Raw genomic sequence first — 21,274 nt, 5'->3', positions numbered from 1 at the left:
AGAATTATTAGTGAGATATTTTGCATTTCTGTTACTAAGTCTGAGATTTGGTGTGTATTTTACACTTACAGCACATCTCCCTTGGACTAGCCACATTTTGAGTCCTCAGTAGCCAGTTGTGGCTAGTAGCCACCTTCATGTCATGGGCAGCACAGTTCTGTTGATGACCTGAAGTCGTAAGATTTCAGGATCCATAACCCCCATCCTTCAGCCTCTTTGTTTCGTGGCTGGAATTTATAAGCATGGACTTAAAAGAGATAATTACAATTGGAGTCTTTTTTAAGACTTGATTTGTTCATGTAACGTTCCCATGGCTCAGTAAGTGGCTGTCAGTGGATGCTATAAGACATGTTCTGCTCACATAAAGTCTTGGAGAAGAGCTCCCAGCAGGGATGCACAAGGTCTGGCTGCTCTGAGTGTCTGCAGAGAAAATTAGGAGGACACATGCTTCCACAGTGCTGTGCTGCTCTGTTACCTAGAGCCGGGGTTGGGAGGGTAAGAGGATTTTCTGTGGGTAGAGAAAATAAAGAAATAAATCAAGCAATAAGTCAATACATTGTCTTTGTCTTTTTATTTAGTGGACTAGAAGATGAACTCAACTGAATTCACCGAAGATGTAGAAGAAGGTAAAAAAAAAAAATGCCCTTTTTAGAAAATGTTTTTAACTGAATACTTTTGATTAGGTCATACATTCACATGGTCCAAAAATATACAAAGTTATATAGTGAAAAGTCCCCTCCACCCTCACACTTGTTACCCAGTTCCCATCCCCCTCCACCCGCACACTTGTTATAAGCACCTTGTGTCTCTTTTTAAAAGTTACTTTTTTAAAGCACAAAAAGATAATATTTTAGTTCTCTGCTTCCACTGCCTTCTCTCCCCAAAAATATGTTTAAACCAATTTGAACTAAATGCTCTTGGAACATGGCTTTATTGCATAGCACTAGCGCAGTGAGATAAAGATTGCATTGTTGGAAAGCACAGGTTTGTTATGACTAGACATCATTATCTGAGGGCTGGTGTCAAAGAGCGGCCCACAGACACCCTGCTGCTCGGAGAACCCTGCTGATTTCTGAGCAGCCCTGGTTTTTCCCACTGAGCCCTATTTCTTCTCTGACACAGTTCTAAAAAGTATCACTGTGAAAGTGGAGACGGAGGCCGAAGATGCTGCTCTGGACTGCTCCGTGAATTCCAGGACTTCGGAGAAGCACTCTGTGGACAGCGTCCTCGCTGCCCTGCAGGACTCCAGCAAACGAAAGCAGCTGGTCAGCGATGGCCTGCTAGACTCTGTCCCCGGCGTGAAGAGGAGGCGGCTGATCCCCGAGGTGAGGGCCCGGCCACTGTCACTCTTTGCTTGAGCTCTAACCCTCTCTGATTCCATGCTGAATCTCCCTCTTCTTTTGCCATCCCAGCAACTGCTGAACCCTTGGGCATGGGAAGGTTTCATTTAAGCTGTCCCATCTCTGGCTTCAGTTTCTCGAAGGTGTCTGTCTTTAACTGGAATTCTTGTTTGTGTTTGGATTCCTGGTGGGTAAAGGGAGCCTTCACATTGCAGCTGCTTTTGCGTTATTTTGCTGTGCTTTGTGGGGGAAAGCAGGAGTTTGCTGATAGAGAGGACAGTTAACGTAAGCCTACCACACTTGACATAGTAGCTGATTCTTGCAAAAGTGGGGCATTAGCTGGAGGTCAGGTCTTTTCCTAAATTAAATCGATCATTCATTTATTTAAATAGAGACTGGATCTCACTATATTGCCCAGGCTGATCTTGAACTGCTGGCCTCCTCCTGACTTGGCCTCCCAAAGTGCTGGAACTACAGGTGTGAGCCATAGTGCATGGCCAACTCTTTGTTTAATTGGTTTGTTTTAATTCTCCCCTGTTGGATGTTAGGGCAGATCCAAACAAATTGGGAAGTTATACATGTTAGGGATTTGGTTAGGCTTTAATTTGCATAATGATGAGACTAAAATTTTAACCAAGATTTAAATACACATGTTTATAGTGAGGCCCGACATTCCACATCATGCAACATTGAGTGATAGGTTTGTTGGGTTATTTTTTGTTTTTTTCTTTTTGTTTTTTTTTTTTTTGAGATGGAGTTTTGCTCTTGTTGCCCAGGCTGGAGTACAGTGGCACGGTCTCAGCTCACTGCAACCTCTGCCTCCTGGGTTCAAGTGATTCTCCTGCCTCAGCCTCCCGAGAAGCTGAGATTACAGGCATGCGCCACCGTGCCCAGCTAATTTTGTATTTTTAGTAGAGACGGGGTTTCTCCATGTTGGCCAAGCTGGTCTTGAACTCCCGACCTCAGGTGATCTGCCCGCCTTGGCCTCCCAAAGTGCTGGTATTACAGGCATGAGCCACTGTGCCTGGCGATGAGTGATAATTTTGTTTACTATCTTATTTATTCAGTTTTTTTTTTTTCTTTTTTTTTGTGCTAACTCTTCATTCTGGTCTGAATGGCTTTTCTTTTTTAAACGACTTTGTTTCTCTAATTTATTTGGGTTAAAAAAATTTTTTTTTTGGCCGGGCGCGGTAGCTCAAGCCTGTAATCCCAGCACTTTGGGAGGCCGAGATGGGCGGATCACGAGGTCAGGAGATCGAGACCATCCTGGCTAACACGGTGAAACCCCGTCTCTACTAAAAAATACAAAAAACTAGCTGGGCGAGGTGGCTGGCGCCTGTAGTCCCAGCTACTCGGGAGGCTGAGGCAGGAGAATAGCGTAAACCCGGGAGGCGGAGCTTGCAGTGAGCTGAGATCCGGCCACTGCACTCCAGTCTGGGCGACAGAGCGAGACTCCGTCTCAAAAAAAAAAAAAAAAAAAAAAAAAAAAAAAAAAAAATTTTTTTTTTCTTTGAGACGGAGTTTCACTCTTGTTGCCCAGGCTGAAGTGCAATGGCGTGATCTTGGCTCACCGCAACCTCCGCCTCCCGGGTTCAAGTGATTCTCCTGCCTCAGCCTCCCGAGTAGCTGGGATTACAAGTGTGCGCCACCACACCCGGCTAATTTTTGTGTTTTTAGTAGAGATGGGGTTTCTTCATTTTGGTCAGCTGGTCTTCAACTCCCAACCTTAGGTGATCCGCCTGCCTCAGCCCCCCAAAGTGCTGGGATTACAGGTATGAGCCACCGCACCGGGCCCAAAACAACTTTATTAAGATATAATTCACATACTATGCCTTTCACCAATTTAAGTTACATAGTTTAATGTGTGGGTTTATTTATTTATTTTTTTTTGTCTGAGACAGAGTCTCACTCTGTCACCCAGGCTGGAATGCAGTGGCGCAATCTCAGCTCACTGCAATGTCTGCCTCCTGTGCTCAAGCGATTCTCCCACCTCAGCCTCCTGAGCAGCTGGGATTACACGTGTGGACCACCACGCCTGGCTAATTTTTTATTTTTTGTAGAGATGGGGTTTCACCATGTTGGTCCAGGCTGGTCTCGAACTCCTGACCTCAAGTGGTCTGCTGGCCTTGGCCTCCCAAAGTGCTGGGATTACAGGTGCGAGCCACCGCGCTCAGCACTAGTTTAATGGTGTTTAGTATATTCACAGAGTTATGCAATTTTAGGACATTTTTATAACCTTACAAACAGTCCCTGCCCATTAGCAGTAGCTCCTCATTCCCTACTTTTCCAGCTCCTGACAATCACTAATGTACTTTCTAAGGATTTGCCTATTGTGGGCATTTCATTTTTATTTTTAATTGATTGATTGACTGATGGATGGATGGAGTTTTGCTGTGTGGCGCAGGCTTGGAGTAAAGTGGCATGAGCTCAACTCACTGCAACCTCTGCCTCCTTGGTTAAGCGATTCTCCTGCCTCAGCCTCCCGAGTTGCTGGGATTACAGGCGGACACCACCACACCTGGCTAATTTTTGTATTTTTAGTAGCGATAGGGTTTCACTATGTTGGCCAGGCTGACCTCAAACTCCTGACCTCAAGTAATTCACCCGCCTCGGCCTTCCAAAGTGCTGGGATTACAGGCGTGAGTCACTATGCCCGGCTAATTCTAGGCATTTCATGTAATGTAATCATATATTCTGTGGCCATTTGTGTCTGACTTCTTTTTTTTTTTTTGAGACAGAGTCTTGCTCTGTCGCCCAGTCTGGAGTGCAATGGTGCGATCTCGGCTCACTGCAAGCTCTGCCTCCTGGACCCACGCCATTCTCCTGCCTCAGCCTCCTGAGTAGCTGGGACCACAGGCGCCCGCCACCACACCCGGCTAATTTTTTGTATTTTTGGTAGAGATGGGGTTTCATCGTGTTAGCCAGGATGGTCTCGATCTCCTGACCTTGTGATCCGCCTGCCTCAGCCTCCCAAAGTGCTGGGATTACAGGCGTGAGCCACCGCGCCCAGCTGTGTCTGACTTCTTAGCATATGTTTTCAAGGTTCATCATCTATGTATCAGTACTTCATTTCTTTTTGTTTTAACAGACTTGATTTTATAGAGCAGTTTTAGGTTCACAGAAAAATTGAGCAAAAGATACAGATTTCCCATGTACTTCCTTACCCCTACATGTGTATAACCTCCCCCATTGTCAACATTCTATACTAGATTGATACATTTGTTACAGCTGATGATTTCCCATTGACACATTATCGCCCAAAGTCAATAGTTTACATTAGGGCTCACTCTTGCTGTTGTATTGTCTGTGGGTTTGGACAAATGTATATACCATTTGTAGTGTCATACAGAGTAGTTTCGGTGTCCCAAAAATCTGTTATGCTCTGTCTGTTCATCCTTCCCTCCCACATAACCCCCAGCAACCACTGATTTCTTTACTATCTCCATACTTTTACCTTGTCCAGAATGTCATGAAGTTGGAATCATACAATATGTAGCCTTTTTAGATTGGTTTGTTACACTTAGCAATATGCATTTGAGTTTCCTCCATGTCTTTTCATGGCTTGATAGCTCATTTTCTTTTAGCACTGAATTATATTCCATTGCCTGGATGTATCACAGTTTATTTATTCATTTACCTACTAAAGGACATCTTGGATGCTTAGATGCTTCCAAGTTTTGGCAATTATGAATAATGCTGCTATAAACATCCATGTATAGGTTTTCTTGTGGACATAAGTTTTTAGCTCCTTTGGATAAACACCAAGGAGTGTGATTATGTTCAGTTTGGTAAAAAACTACCAAACTGCCTTCCAAAATGGCTGGACCATTTTACAGTCCAACTAACAAGTTCCTCTTGTTCCACATCCTTGAAAGCATTTGCTGTTGTGAGTGTTCTGGGTTTTGGCCAGTTTAATAGGTATGTGGTAGTATCTTGGCTTTTTGTTTGTTTGTTTGTTTAGTTTTAAAAAAAATTTTTTTTGTAGAGATGGGGGTGGTCTCACCATGTTGCCCAGGCTATTCTCAACCTCCTGGCCTCAAGCGATCCCCTTGCCTCAGCCTCCTAAAGTGTTGGGATTACAGGCATGAGCCACTGTGCCCAGTGGTTGTGTTTTTATGTTGTTGTTGTTGTTTGAGACACGGTCTCTCTGCCTCCAGGGTGGAGTGTAAAAGCAGTGGCCCAGCTAGGTGTGGTGGTTTGCACTTGTAATCCCTGCACCTTAGGAGACTGAGGTGGGTGGATTGCTCGAGTCCAGGAGTTCCAGACCAGCCTGGGCAATGTGGCAAAACCGTGTCTCTACAAAATAATTAACCAGGCGTGGTGGCACACACCTGTAGTCCCAGCTACTCGGGAGGCTGCAGTGGGAGGATCACCTGAGCCTGGGAGGTCAGGGCTGCCGTGAGCCATGGTTGTGTCACTGCAATCCAGCCTGGGTGACAGAGTGAGACCCTGTCTCCCAAAAAAAAAAAAAAAAAAAAAAAAAAAAAGCAGTGACACAGTCAGCTCACTAATCGCAAACCCCTGGGCTCAAGGGATCCTCCTCTTTCAGACTCCCAAGTAGCTGGGAGTACAGGCATGCCAGCACCATGCCTGGCTAATTGTTAAATTTTTTGTAGAGATGGAGTTTTTTGGTCGTTTTATTTATTTATTTTTGAGACGGAGTTTTGCTCTTGTTGCCCAAGCTGGAATGCCATAGTGCGATCTTGGCTCACCTCAACCTCCGCCTGCTGGGTTCAAGCGATTCTCCTGCTTCAGCCTCCAGAGTAACTGGAATTACAGGCACGTGTCACCACACCTGGCTACTTTTGTGTTTTTAGCAGAGATGGGGTTTCTCTATGTTGGTCAGGCTGGTCTTGAACTCCCAACCTCAGGTGATCCGCCCCCCTCAGCCTCCAAAGTGCTGGGATTACAGGCGTGAGCCACCACACCCGGCTGTTGTTCTCTTAATTTGTGCTTCCCCGACAACATATGATGTGGAGAATCTTTTTATATGCTTATTTGCCAGCAGTATAGCTTTTTTGGTGAAGTGGCTATTAAGATTTTGGCCCATTTTAATTTTTATTTTATAGAGATAGCATCTTGCTATGTTGTCCGGGCTCAAGCTCCTGGGCTCAAGTAACCCTCTGGTCTCAAGCCTTTGAAAGTGCTGAGATTACAGGCTTGAGCCACCACACCTGGCTGGCCCATTTTTAAATTGGGTTTTGTTCTTATTGTTGAATTTTAAGAGTTCTTTGTATATTTTGATTAACAGTCCTTGATCGGGTATGTCTTTTGCAAATATTTTCTCCCAGCCTGTGGCTTGTCTTTTCATTCTTTTTGACAGTATCTTGTGGAGCAGAAATGTTTCCTTTTAATGAAGTCCAGTTTATTAATTCTTTCATAGACTATGGCTTTGCTGTCATATCTAAAAAGTTGCTGCCAAACCCAAGGTCATCTAGATTTTCTCTGATGTTATCTTCTAGGTGTTTTATAGTTTTTCATTTTACATTTAGGTTTGTGATCCATTTTGAGTTGATTTTTGTAAGGGTGTAAGGACTATGTCTAGATTGACATATTTGCATGTGGATGTCCAGTCTGGTCCACTAACATGTTGAAAAGACCGTCTGTGTTCCATCGTATTGCTTCCGTTGACTGTCTTTATGCAGTTCTACTTCTGGGCTCTCTATTCTGTTCTGTTGATCCATTTATTCTTGCCCCAGTACCACCCTGTCTTGACTACTGTAGCTTTTTGGTAAATGTTGAAGTCAGATAGTACAGTATCCGTCTTTTCACTGTGTTCTTTTCTTTCACTATTGTGTTGGCTATTCTGGGCTTTTGTCTGTCCATGTAAATTTTAGAATTAGTTTATTGATATCAGCAAAATAGCTTGCTGGGACTTTGATTTGGATCATATTGAATCTATAGGTCAAAGTGAGAAGAACTGACATCTCAAATACTGAGTCTGCCTCTCTATGAGCATGGAATGTCTCTCCGTTTATTTCATTTTTTAATTACTTTCATCAGTTTTGTACTTTCCCTCATATACATCTTGTATACATATGTATTTTGTTAGGTTTATAAGTAAGTATTTCATGTTTTTGGAGACCTGATATAAATGGTATTGTGTTTTTAATTATAAATTCTACTTGTTTATTGCTGGTGTACAGGAAATAAAATTGACTTTTGTATAGTAACCTTGTATACTACAAGCTTCCTATAATTGCTTATTAGTTCCAGTTGGTTTTTGGTTGATTCTTTTGGATGTTCTACACAGACAATCATGTCATATGCAAAGAAAGACAGTTTTATTTCTTCCTTCCCAATCTTTTACTTCATTTTCTTTTCTTATTGCATTAGCTAAGACCTCCAGTACAATATTGAAAAGGAATGAGGAGAGGGAGACATCCTTGCTTTGTGCCTGATCTTAATGGGAAACCTTCTGGTTTCTAGCCATTAAGTACGATATTAGCTGTGGGATTTTTGTAGGTGTTCTTTTTCAAGATGAGGAAGTTTCCCTCTAGTCCTAATTTACTGAGAGTTTTTGTTATGAATGGTGTGGATTTTGTGAAGTGCTTTTTCTATATTTATTGACATGATCATGTCTTACCCTATTGCTGTGGTGGATTACATTAACTGATTTTTAAATGATGAACCCCTTTGCATGTCTAGGATAAATCTAAGTTGGTCATGGTGTGTAAAATCAGTTTTTTTTTGGAGATGGAGTCTCACTCTGTTGCCTAGGCTGGAGTGCAGTGGTGCAATCTTGGCTGCCTGCAAGCTCCGCCTCCCAGGTTCAAGCAGTTCTCCTGCCTCAGCCTCCCAAGTAGCTGAGACTACAGGCACCCACTACCACACCCGGCTAATTTTTTGTATTTTAGTAGAGATGGGTTTCACCATGTTGCCCAGGCTGGTCTCCAACTCCTGAGCTCAGGCGGTCCGCCTACCTCTGCCTCCCAAAGTGCTAGGATTGCAGGCATGAGCCACCATGCCTGGCCTCAATTTTTTTAAACGTGAGGCTGGCCACGTGGGAGACAGACTTATTACTCAAATCAGTCTCCTGCTAATGTTTTACTGAGGGTTTTGCATCTGTGTTCACGAGAAATATCTGTAGCTTTTTTTCTTGTGATGTCTTTGTCTGGTTTTGGTATTAAGGTAATGCTGGCCTCATAGAATGAGTTAGGAAGTAGTTTCTCTGCTTCTGTTTTCTGAGACTGTAGAGAAATTATATCATTTTTCCCTTAAATGTTTGGTAAAATTCACCTTTGAACCCATTTGGGCCTGGTACTCTGTATTCTGGATGGCTATTAGTTACTGATTCAATTTCTTTAATAGATAAAGCCCTATTCAGAATGTCTCTTCTTCCATGAGTTCTAGAAGATTGTGTCTTTTAAGGAATTAGTGTCTTTCCTCTAGGTTATCAAATTTGCAGACATAGAGTTGGTCATAGTGTTCCTTTATCATCCTTTCAATGCCGACGGGGTCTGTAGTGGGATCTCTCATTTCTTTTTTTTTTTTTTTTTTTGAGACGGAGTCTCGCTTTGTCGCCCAGGCTGGAGTGCAGTGGCCGGATCTCAGCTCACTGCAAGCTCCGCCTCCCGGGTTTACGCCATTCTCCTGCCTCAGCCTCCCGAGTAGCTGGGACTACAGGCGCCCACCACCTCGCCCGGCTAGTTTTTTGTATTTTTCGTAGAGACGGGGTTTCACCATATTAGCCAGGATGGTCTCTATCTCCTGACCTCGTGATCCGCCCGTCTCGGCCTCCCAAAGTGCTGGGATTACAGGCTTGAGCCACCGCGCCCGGCCTTCTCATTTCTGATATTATTAATTTGTGTCCTCTTTCTCCCTCTCAGTTAGCCTGCTAGAGGTATATGGATTTTACTGATCTTTTCAGAGAAACAGATTTTGGTTTCATTGATTTTTTTATCTGTTGATTTCCCGTTGCAGTTTCATTGATTTCCACACTAATTTTTATTGTTTCTTTTCTTCTGCTTACTTTGGATTTAATTTGCTTTTCTAGTTTTCTCAGGTAAAAGCTTAGATGATTTTTAGATCTTTTCTATTATATGCTTTCAATACTATAAATTTTCCTCTAACCACTCTTTTTGCTGCATTTCACAAATTTTGGTAAATTGAGTTTTCATTTTCTTTCTTTTCTTTTTTTGAGATGGAGTCTCACTCTGTCGCCCAGGCAGGAGTGCAATGGTGCGATCTTGGCTCACTGTAACCTCTGCCTTCCAACTTCAAGCAATTACCCTGCCTCAGCCGACTGAGTAGCTGGGATTACAGGCACCCACCACCATGCTTGGCTAATTTTTGTATTTTTAATAGAGATGGGGTTTTGCCATGTTGGCCAGGCTGATCTCGAACTCCTGACTTCAGGTGATCCACTGCCTCTGCCTTCCAAAATGCTGGGATTACAGGCATGAGCCACTGTACCTGGCCTAATTTTCTGTTTTTTTTAATTGTATTTTTAATAGAGACGGGGTTTTGCCATGTTGGCCAGGCTGATCTCGAACTCCTGACTTCAGGTGATCCACTGCCTCTGCCTTCCAAAATGCTGGGATTACAGGCATGAGCCACTGTACCTGGCCTAATTCTGTTTTTTTTAGCATGTTAATTATACTTTTTTCTTAAATATTTTTTTCTTTTTTTTTAATGGTTGACCTAAAGTTTGCAACATATATTTACAACTAGTCCATGTTCAAATAACTTACCACTTCAGGAGTGGTGTGAGTACCTTATAATGAAAGAGTCCAAATTCCTCCCTCTTCTCCCTTGTATTATTGCTGTCATTCATTTATATATAAGTGCATGTACACGCGCATGCGAGCATATATAGTTGACTGCATTGTGGCTGTTATTATTTTGAACAAAGAGTTCTCAAAGTAACAAATATAAAGTTTTTATTTTACCTTCAGTTATTCTTTCCCTGATGCACTTTCTTTCTTTATGTAGATTCATGTTTCTGACCTCCGCCATTTTCTTGCTCTCTGAAGAAGTCCTTTGAACATTTCTGGCAACAAACTCCCTAATTTATTTTATTTATTTATTTATTTGAGACAGAGCCTTGCTCTGTCGCACAAACTGGAGTACAGTGGCGCGATCTTGGCTGAATGCAACCTCCACCTCCCAGGTTCAAGTGATTCTCGTGCCTCAGCCTCCCCAAAGGCTGAAATTACAGGCATGTGCTACCACACCCAGCTAAGTTTTGTATTTTTATTAGAGACAGGGTTTCTTCATGTTGGCCAGGATGGTCTCGAACTCCTGACCTCAAGCAATCTGCCTGCCTTGGCCTCCCAAAGTGCTGGGATTACAAACATGAGCCAGCACACCTGGCCTCTGTAGTATAATTTAAAATCAGGTAATGTGATTCCTTCAATTGTGTTCTAGGATAGCTTTGGATATTCTGGGTCTTTGGTGGTTCCATATAAGTTTTAGGATTATTTTTTCTGTTTCTGTGAAGAATATCATTGGAATTTTGATAGGGATTGTATTAAATCTGTAATTGGTAGCCGGGCGCAGTGGCTCACGCCTGTAATCCCAGCACTTTGGGAGGCTGAGGTGAGTGAATCATTTGAGGTCAGGAGTTCGAGACCAGCCTGGCCAACATGGTGAAACCCCGTTTCTACTAAAAATAGAAAAATTAGCTGTGCACAGTAGCACGTGCCTGTAGTCCCAGCTACTCAGGAGGCTGAGGCAGGAGAATCACTTGAACCCAGGAGGCGGAGATCACAGTCAGCCAAGATCATGCTGCTGCGCTTTATCCTGGGTGACAGAGCAAGGCTGTGTCTCAAAAAAAATAAAATCCTTTTTTTTTTTTTTTTTTTTTTTTTTTGAGACGGAGTCTCACTCTGTGGCCCAGGCTGGAGTGCAGTGGCACAATCTCAGCTCACTGCAAGCTCCATTCTCCCGCCTCAGCCTCCCGAGTAGCTGGGACTACAGGCACCCGCCACCACGCCGGCTAATTTGTTTTTGTATTTTTAGTAAAGACGGGGTTTCACTGTGTTAGCCAGGATGATCTCGATCTCCTGACATCGTGATCCACCCACCTCGGCCTCCCAAAGTGCTGGGATTACAGGCGTGAGAAAAAAAATAAAATCTTTAGTTGGCTTTTGGTAGTGTGGATAATATTTCACTTTAACAGTATTGATTTTTTGAATCATGAATGTGGAATATCATTCCTTTTTTTGTGTCTTCTTCAGTTTCTCACATGAATGTTTTACCATTTTCATTGTAGAGATATTTCACTTTTTTTTTTTTTTTTGAGACAGAGTCTCGCTCTTTTGCCCAAGCTGATGTGCAATCCCAGCACTTTGGGAGGCTGAGGCGGGAAGATCGCTTGAGCCCAGAGTTTAAGACCAGCCTGGGCAACATAGCAAGACCCTGTCTCTAAAAAAAAAAGTATTTTCATTTGTGTGTCCCTTGACCATCTGTTGTTGTTTTTTTTTGAAATGGAATCTTGCTCTGTCACCCAGGCTGGAGTGTGCAGTGGCACGATCTCAGCTCACTGCAACCTCCACCTCCCAGATTCAAGCAATTCTCCTGCCTCAGCCTCCTGAGAGCTGGGGTTACAGGTGCGTGCCACCATGCCCAGCTAATTTTTGTATGTTTAGTAGAGATGGGGTTTCACCATGTTGGTCGGGCTGGTCTCAAACTCCTAACCTCATGATCCGCCCGCCTCGGCCTCCCAAAGCGCTTGCACCCAGCCGACCATCTATTCTTTCATGTTGTCTACTTTAGCCATTAGAGTCCTTGGCATATTAATCATAGTTGTTTCACATTCTCTGTTTGATAATTCCAGCATCCCTACCACCTGTGAGTCTGGTTTGGTCTTAGTATGCCTTGTAGTTTTTTCTTTTCCCTGTTTTTTTTTTTTTGAGATAGAGTCTCGCTTTCTTACCCAGGCTGGAGTGCAATGGTGCTGTCTCTGCTCACTGCAACCTCCATCTCCCAGATTCAAGTGATTCTCCTGCCTCAGCGTCCCAAGTAGTTACGATTACAGGCATTCGCTGATTTTTTTATTTTTAGTAGAGACGGGGTTTTGCCATGTTGACCAGGCTGGTCTCAAACTCCTGACCTCAAGTGATCCACTCGCCTCGCCTCTGAAAGTGCTGGGATTACTGGCCCAGCCTTGTAGGTTTTTTTTTCTTTCTTGTTTTTTGTTTTTTGAGACGGAGTCTTGCTCTGTCACCCAGGCCGGAGTACAGCGGTGCGATCTCGGCCCACTGCAACCTCTGCCTCCTGGGTTCAAGCAATTCTCCTGCCTCAGCCTCCCTAGTAGCTGTGGCTATAGGCGCACACCACCATGCCCAGCTAATTTTTGTAGTTTTAGTAGAGACAGGGTTTTACTGTGTTGACCAGGATGGTTTCAATCTCTTGACCTTGTGATCCGCCCACCTTGGCCTCCCAAAGTGCTGGGATTACAGGCGAGAGCCACTGTGCCCAGCCAGTTTTTTCTTAATAAGCAGACATGGTATTCTGAGTACAAGGAACTCCTGTGAATAGTCCTTCAGTAATGTTGGAGGAGAGGAAGGAAGGGAGAGAGCAGCATTCTCCAGTCCTGGATTTGGTCTCCGTTTTTTTTTTTTTTTTAAGACGGAGTCTTGCTCTGTCTCCAGGCTGGAGTGCAGTGCAGTGATGTGATCTCGGCTCACTGCAACCTCCGCCTCCCGGGTTCAAGCAATTCTCCTGCCTCAGCCTCCCAAGTAGCTAGGACTACAAGTGTGCACCACCATGCACAGCTAGTTTTTGTATTTTTAGTAGAGAGAGGGTTTCACCATGTTGGCCAGGATGGTCTCCATCTCTTGACCTCGTGATCTGCCCACCTCAGCCTCCCGGGGTGCTGGCATTACCAGCGTGCGCCTGGCCAGGTCTCAGTCTTTTAGCAGCCCTGCATCTCTGGACTGCGAACTTCACTTGGACTTCTTTGTTCTTCCGTTCCTCCCTTAAGTGGGACAGGATGAGTCAAGTGGGCTGATGTTAGGTGTTTCTTTTCCTTCAGGTAGAAGGCTGGAGCTGGAGTTGGGTATCTCCCTTCCTGTCAGTTAGGCTCTGATAAAACCCCTGCAGGTTTAGCTCACGTTAAATAGTTCTCCCGAGGGCAAGCCTTAAGAAAAGAGAAGGCGGCCTGGCGCGGTGGCTCACGCCTGTAATCCCAGCACTTTGAGATGCCCAGGCGGGTGGATCACAAGGTCAGGAGCTCTAGACCATCCTGGCTAACACAGTGAAACCTTGTCTCTACTAAAAATATAAAAATAATTAGCCGGGCATGGTGGCGGGCGCCTATAGTCCCAGCTACTTGGGAGGCTGAGGCAGGAGAATGGCGTGAACCCGGGAGGCGGAGCCTGCAGTGAGCCAAGATCATGCCACTGCACTCCAGCCTGGGTGACAGAGCAAGACTCTGTCTCAAAAAAAAAAAAAAAGGAAAAAGAAAAAGAAAAGAGAATGCTCTGATATTTTAAATTGGTTCCCTTTCCTCTCCACCTGCCAGAAGTAGAAGGGGATTTTTCTCTAATATTCACTGTGAGAACCTGGTAGGGTTCTTGGAGGTAGTGTGTCCAGAATTTATTCCTTCTGGTGGGTTCTTGGTCTCGTTGACTTCAGGAATGAAGCTGCGGACACTTGCGGTGAGTGTTACAGCTCTTAAAGATGGTGTGTCCGGAGTTTGTTCCTTCGGATGCTCAGACGTATCGGGAGTTTATTCCTTCTGGTGGGTTTGTGGGTTCATGGCCTCACTGACTTCACAAGTGAAGCTGCAGACCTTCACAGTGAGTACAGCATTTAAAGGTGGCACGTACAATGTTTGTTCCTCCTGGTGGGTTCATGGTCTCGCTGACTTCAGGAACGAAGCCGCAGAGCCTTTTGGTGAGTGTTACAGCTCATAAAGGTAGTGTGGACCCAAAGAGTGAGCAGCAGCAAGGTTTATTGTGAAGAGCAAAATAATAAAGCTTCCACAGCATGGAAGAGGACTCAAGTGGGTTGCTGCTGCTGGCTCGGGTGGCCAGCTTTTATTCCCTTATTTGGCCCTGCCCACATCCTGCTGATTGGTCCATTTTACAGAGCGCTGATTGGTCCATTTTACAGACTGCTGGTTGGTGTGTTTATAATCCTTTAGCTAGACAGAGCGCTGATTGGTGCATTTTTATAGAATGCTGATTGGTGCATTTACAATCCTTTAGCTAGACACAGAGCACTGATTGGTGCATTTTTATGGAGTGCTGATTGGTGCAGTTTTACAGAGTGCTGATTGGTGTGTTTACAATCCTTTAGCTAGACACAGAGTGCTGATTGGTGTGTTTGTACAGAGTGGTGGTTGGTGCATTTACAATCCTTTAGCTAGACACAGTGCTGATTGGTGTGTTTATAATCCTCTAGCTAGACAGAAAAGTTCTCCAAGTCCCCACCTGACCCAGAAGCCCAGCCGGCTTCACCTCTCAGTGGAACCCACAAAAGTGTGGGACCCGTGCTGATTGGGTACCCCTGGAGATTTTAACTCTCAGACTTGTCCACACTGCATCTCCAGCGGCTCCTCAGTTGCAGTTCGGGTTTCCCTGCCCTCGCCCTGGTTCCTGTGGAAGTCTGCTCTCGGGTGTCTGCTATGGTAAGCTGGGAGTCTCTGTATTCACCCGTCTGTTTCGCCAAGTCTGGGGGCAGTGGTTTGCCCTGTGACCTTACCAGTCTTATGGGTCTAAGAAAACGTGTTGATTTTTTCAGTTTGTTCAGCTTTTTCCTTGTAGTTAGGATGGAGGGCTGACTTTCAGGCTCCTTCCATGCTGGACCAGAAACCTGAAGCCCTTCATCTTCTTTCATGGCCAAATAATATTCCATTTTATAGTTTTTTTTTTTTTTTTCCAAGATAGGGTCTCGCTGTGTTGCCAAGTCTGGTCTCAAACTCCTGGCCTCAAGGGATCTCCCGCCTCAGCCTCCCAGAGTGTTGGGATTACAGGCGTGAGCCACGGAGCCCAGCCTCACCACCTTTTGTTTATCCATTCATCAGCTGACAGACATTTTGGGTTGCTTCTAGTTTTTGAGTATCATAATTAATAGTTAAATGAGACATTTTAAAAAAAATCTATAATGTCCAGAAAAAAAATGTTGATTTTTTTTTTTTTTTTTTTAATATCTATGAGTATTTTTTTTGAGGCACGGTCTTGCTCTGTCACCCAGGGTGAGTGCAGTGGTGTGACCATGGCTCACTGCAGCCTCAACCCCCTGGGCTCGGTGGATCTTCCCACCTCAGTCTCCCAAATATCTGGGACTGCAGGCACGCACCACCACACCCAGGTAATTTTGTTTTCTGGGGTCATTTTTTTTGTAGAGTTGGGGTTTGGCCATGTTGCCCAGGCTGGTCTGGAACTCCTGGGCTCAAGCATTCCTCCTGCCTCAGCCTCCCAAAGTGCCGGGATTACAGGCGTGAACCATCGTGCCTGGCTGATAATTTTTAATAAAGGAATAATTAGAAATATTCTACCCTCGACTCTGACTGCCTAACCCTGCCACTTGCTGCATACCTTGTGATCTGGGCAAGTTTCATGCATGGATGGCAGTTTCTAGTGCAGTAAGTAATAACTAGATGAAAACCCACAAATCTGATCTGTGATCTGCTGTGGCAGATGAAAGCTACAAGACAGCTAGTGGAATAGCTTAACCATACTTTATTATTATTTTCCTTTGTGATTGACATTTAGATGTTTTCCAATTTTATATTATTCCAAGTAATGCCAGGAAAACATCCCCATACATCAACACAGTGACTGTATGAGTGTTTCTGTAGGTTAGATTCCTAGAGGTTACGCTGGAAGTGATGAGAAGTGACAAGCAGTATGTTAATTTCCCAAAGGAACCCCCAAAAATATTTTTCTCTGTGTCACATTACATTTCTGTTTGTGATCACCTAAAGGAACACCCAAAAATATTTTTCTGTGTCACATTACATTTCTACTTGTGATCAGTTCTGCAAACTCACTTCAAGTTTTCAAGTAAAGCCAGAGTTGAGGACATGGAAGACAAAGTTTAGCGTATCAGTTCACTTGTGCTATGTTATGTTACGTAGCACAGAACTACTCCAGAACCTAGTAGTTTAAAGCAACCACTAGGCTGCGCGTGGTTGCTCACGCCTGTAATCCCAGCACTTCGGGAGGCTGAGGCAGGCGGATCACCTGAGGTCAGGAGATCCAGGCCAGCCTGGCCAACATGGCGAAACCCGTGTCTGCTAAAAACACAAAAATTAGCCCGGTGTGGTGGTGCGTGCCTGTAATCCCAGCTTCTTGGGAGGCTGAGGCAGGAGAATCGCTTGAACCCAGGAAGCAGAGGTCGTAGTGAGCCAAGATCACACCACTGCACTCCAGCCTGGGTGACAGAGCGAGACTCCTGAGACTTCATCTCAAAAAAAAAAAAGCAATCACTATTTTATTTTTTCATGATTCTCTGGACCAGCTGGTGGTTCTGATCCTGCTGCCCCGGCCAAACTCCACGTTGTTCTGCCGGTCAGTGACCTGCCGTCATGCTTGTGCCTGTCGGTGTGCTCCCGACGTCCTGTCAACGTCCACCCAGTTGTCTGTTCTTCCACCCATGTGTTTCTGTAGACGTCCAGCTGCTTGTATCTTCTTCCACTGATCCCCTCCTCTCAACATCCAACCATTTGTGTGCCTGCCTGCTAGGGTCTTGGGGATTTCTATAGGCACAGGATAGAAACGGGGGCGTGGCAGGCCAGGGTGGTCTCGGAAAATGCAACATTTGGGTGTGAAGGCAGGAGTGCCTGTCCTCACCTAGGTCCATGGGCACAGGCCTGAGGGTGGAGCCCTAGCCAGGGACGTGCCCTTCTCTACCCAGCACTTCCATAGCCCCCTCCCATATCACTACCAGCATGCTAAAATACAAGAACAAGCAAGAGAGTCGGGTCAGACTAGGGGCAGATCACCAAGACTCAGGTTCTTCTACCGTCGCAAGGGGTGACACTGCCCGCCTCGCTGGGCTGTTGTGGATCACTGAGATCGCCCACATGAGGACACAGCACGGGACATGCTCCACGTCAGCCTTCAGAAATGTTTATTTACTGGGCCAGGCACAGTGGCTCATGCCTGTAATCCCAGCACTTTGAGAGGCCGAAGTGGGCGGTCACAAGGTCAGGAGATCGAGACCATCCTGGCTAACACAGTGAAATTCCATCTCTACTAAAAAATACAAAAAATTAGCCAGGCATGGTGGCGGGTGCCTGTAGTCCCAGCTACTCAGGAGCCTGAGGCAGGAGAATGGTGTGAACCCGGGAGGCGAAGCTTGCAGTGAGCCGAGATCGCGCCACTGCATTCCAGCCTGGGTGACAGAGCAAGACTGTCTACAAAAAAAAAAGAAAAAAGAAATGTTTGTTTACTGCCTCTGAGCTCCCATCTCCAGCCCTCAACCCCATGACCAGCATTCAGCTGCTTCCCTCTACGTTTATCAGAACGAAATCAGCATGGCACCATCAAGGGAGGTCACCTGATGCCCTTGAGGACACCTAGGCCTGGGCACCATCTACTCAGGACATAAACCATCTTCTGTCTTCTCTCTCCTGCCCCAAGGAAAGGGCAGGAGGGCAAAGTGGGGAGCCCTGATGCACGTCACAGGCAGGCATCTATCAATGTTGACAGCTTGTTTTATGAGTGACATCTAGTACAATGCTTAGAAGAAAAAAACCTCCCTCAAAAAGTCTAACAAAGGGCTGTATAAAGACTTATTTGGCACCTCTGTTGGAGAGGGCTTCGTAGCCAAATATAGCAGATGTGGGAGGTGTGAAGCCAAAGTTTTTATTGGTAATCATCTTTTTGTTCACAGAAGTGGGGCAGTGTTCAAGAGCCGTATGCCAGGCAGAGGTTAGCTTTGTTCTCCCGGGGTTTTTTGTTTATTTTTTTTTAATTCTAAAATGTCATTGTGGTTTGTTTTTCATTTAGAAAATGGAAATGCCATCTCATGCAGTGCAAATGCATGGAACACCTCGTGAGTGTCAGTTACTGTGGTGTGAGCTGAGGATTCTTAAGTCTCTCAACAAGTATCGCAGATAGGTACATTCCCATTTTAATGAGGCTCAGAGAAGTTAGCACTACCAAGCCTGCGTGATTCTGAACTGGGCACTCAAACATCATGCTGGTGGGGTACCGGGATATTTGTAAGATGCATGAGAGGCCTTAGGTGCACTCGTGTCTTGCTAGGTCTTCTGGTCTTCCTCTTTTCCCTTCATTATAGTTGCTTTATCTTGTTTCTTCAGCCATCTTAGCACGTCCTTCACCCTTACCATATAGTGTTGGCAGCAGAAGGATGACCCACAGAGGAAGAGCCACGGGAGCAGAGACTATGTCTGGCTTGATCCTGGGAGGTCACTATATTGATGCTGAACTTAGTGAGGGTTACCACTGGGTTGCCTGAGGAGGGTGAACCGGCCCAGGTTAGAACTCCCCTGGTCATCAGTAGTGGGATCACGCCTGTAAACACAGGCAACTTAGTGCAACCCTGTCTCTTATTTAATTTAAAAAAAAATTGTTTTGGCCAAGTGTGGTGGCTCACACCTATAATTCCAACACTTTGGGAAGCCAAGGTGGGCAGATTGCTAGAGCTCAAGCATTCTAGACCAGCCTGGACAACATGGCGAGTACATTTAAAATAGGATTTTGTGCAGAAAGAGATCATTAGAAACTCATATACTGTGCAACGAGAGTACATGTTCTAGAGGGAGACCTGCCCTAGTTAATACCCAGGACAGAAAATAAGTGCAGGGTCTCTACTAAAAATACAAAAAAAAAAAAAATTAACTGACCATGGTGGTGTGCGCCTGTGGTCCCAACTACTCGGAAGGCTGTGGTGGGAGGATAACTTAACCCCGGGGGGTTGGGGGGCGGTGGTGAAGCTTGCAGTGAGCCAAGATCACACCACTGCACTCCAGCCTGGGCAACAAGAGTGAGATCCTGTCTCAAAAAAAAAATTCGATGATGATGATGAAAATAATTCTGTTGAAAATGAAAGTGGTAAGCATCATTCTTGCGACTGTGATTCCAGGAGGGAGATGCCAACCCCAGTCCCCCTGACTACTGTTTCACATAGCCTCCCTGCTTCCCCAAGCCCTGCTGCTTTCTGTGTGTTCCAGTGTGCTGCCTCTCAGGGCACTTTTGAGCCACTTATTCATTAACTAAATTCAGTGACCACCCTTGGATTTGGGGTCCTGATGAAGACGTCTAGTACTTGGAGCATCTCCAGGGTGACCCACTCCCTGGGATGTCACTGGGCATGGACACCTGGAATCTCCCTAAATAGTCTATTTACTCCTCACTTGCAACCCAACATCAGCTTCTTTTTGTTCAGTCAGATTCTCCAGCTGAGAGATTTGGGCGTTCTCTCTGGGTTCTATGGATGCCGGTGGTTGAATGAAACGCCCTGATCAAGATCCGGGCTAGACGCTGGCATTGCGCAGCCTGAGCTGTACAGCAGAGTTCCCATATGGTTGGAAGACGAGCCTCAGAGGATTGGAAACGTGTCAGCCAGTCCTACCCCGTGCCAAGTAGCACAGATTTAAAGATTTCTTGATACTCCTAGACAGCTGAGCCGAGATTTTATCATCAGCCACAAATGCAGCCAGCCCATTGCCGCCTTGGCAGCGTTTGTGGAATTAATTGGAGCACTGAGCTGACAGGACACCAGTGTGGGAATATCTAAGAACCTTCTCTTCAGTGCTTGTGTTGTGTTCTGTGTTGAATTGTGTACCCAAGGTTTCTGGGAGTGAATATTGCCCTCTGCTGGGACACTAACATTTTTTATTCAAGCAGTGTAGCCAAAAATGTTTCTATTGACGGCAGTGTTTCTAACATGCTTGGTGGAAACGGAAATGTTTGTATTAATGAGGCTGAATATTGAGAGTTATGGGGGGTTTCCCAGTTTCAACGTACTCTTGCCTCCCGCCTGCTGGAGGAATGTGGGGGAGTCAAAGATTGTGTGTGTTGTTGGTATTCAAATAATTCACCAGAAACTTCCCTGTACTCATTTCTCCCCTGGGTATTAATTAGGGCAAGTCTCCCTCTAGAACATGTACTCTTGTTGCATGCTATATAAGTTTCTGATGATCTCTTTCTGTAGGAAATTCTATTTTAAAATATGTGCTAATGGAACCTTGTTTTAAAGGAAAGCCTCCTTTTCTAAAATCACTCCTAATATAGTATATGATTTGTAATTGTTAGTACTTCAAACCCAAATTTCTCTCTATTGGTAAACCTTATAGTAATCTTATAGTCTATAGGACCTCTAAAGTTATTTTAGTGTAATAGAACTTAATGGTGAATAAATTGCCAAAACATTTACTTTACATTCTATAGGAATTAGCAAGTAAGGCACTTTGAGTTTGTTAGGGCAGTGGTTTGCCACAGTGACCCACGGTTATAAATCACCTTATAGATCAATACAACTTACATGTATGAATTTGTAAATAAGCATGTAGACATACACATAGTAATGAAACAAAACTCCTAAATTGATTTACTTTGTGCAGTACACTTTGATATTTTTCTATTCTTTTTGCTTTCTTATTTCCTCATTCCCTCCCTTTTTTTTTTTTTTTTTTTTTTTTTTGAGACAGGGTCTCACTCTGTTGCCCAAGCTGTGGTGCAGTGGTGCAATCACAGCTCAGTGCAACCTCCACCTCCAAGACTCAAGTGGCCCTCCCACCTAAGCCTTCCTAGTGACTAATCCGTCCCGCTTCTTTTTTACTTTTCTTTTTTCTTTTTTTTTTTTTGAGATGCTCTGTCGCCCAGGCGGGAGTGCGGTGGTGCCATCATGCTCACTGCGATCTCTGCCTCCCAGGTTCAAGCGATTCTCCTGCCTCAGCCTCCCGAGTTGCTGGGACTACAGGCGTGTGCTACCACTCCCAGCTAATTTTTTGTATTTTTAGTAGAGATGGGGTTTCACTGCGTTAGCCAGGATGGTCTCAATCTCCTGAC

The 21,274-nt window shown here is 44.8% G+C and overlaps 1 protein-coding gene across 1 annotated transcript in view; it reads left to right on the top strand.

Moving 5' to 3' along the window:
* Positions 1–576: 576 nt before the first annotated feature.
* BEND3 (BEN domain containing 3) overlaps positions 577–21,274 on the top strand; it is a 31,144-nt gene continuing 10,446 nt past the window's right edge. Inside the window, exons 1-2 of the mRNA XM_050786707.1 lie at positions 577–626; positions 1,123–1,325. Coding sequence (XP_050642664.1) covers positions 590–626; positions 1,123–1,325 — 240 coding nt within the window. The 5' untranslated portion in view covers positions 577–589. The remainder of the gene's footprint in view (positions 627–1,122; positions 1,326–21,274) is intronic.

Source organism: Macaca thibetana, chromosome 4 (assembly GCF_024542745.1).
Source record: "Macaca thibetana thibetana isolate TM-01 chromosome 4, ASM2454274v1, whole genome shotgun sequence".
Taxonomy (NCBI): domain Eukaryota; kingdom Metazoa; phylum Chordata; class Mammalia; order Primates; family Cercopithecidae; genus Macaca; species Macaca thibetana.
The sequence above is the reverse complement of the archived record's forward strand: the minus strand, read 5'-3'. Positions and strand labels throughout refer to the sequence as shown.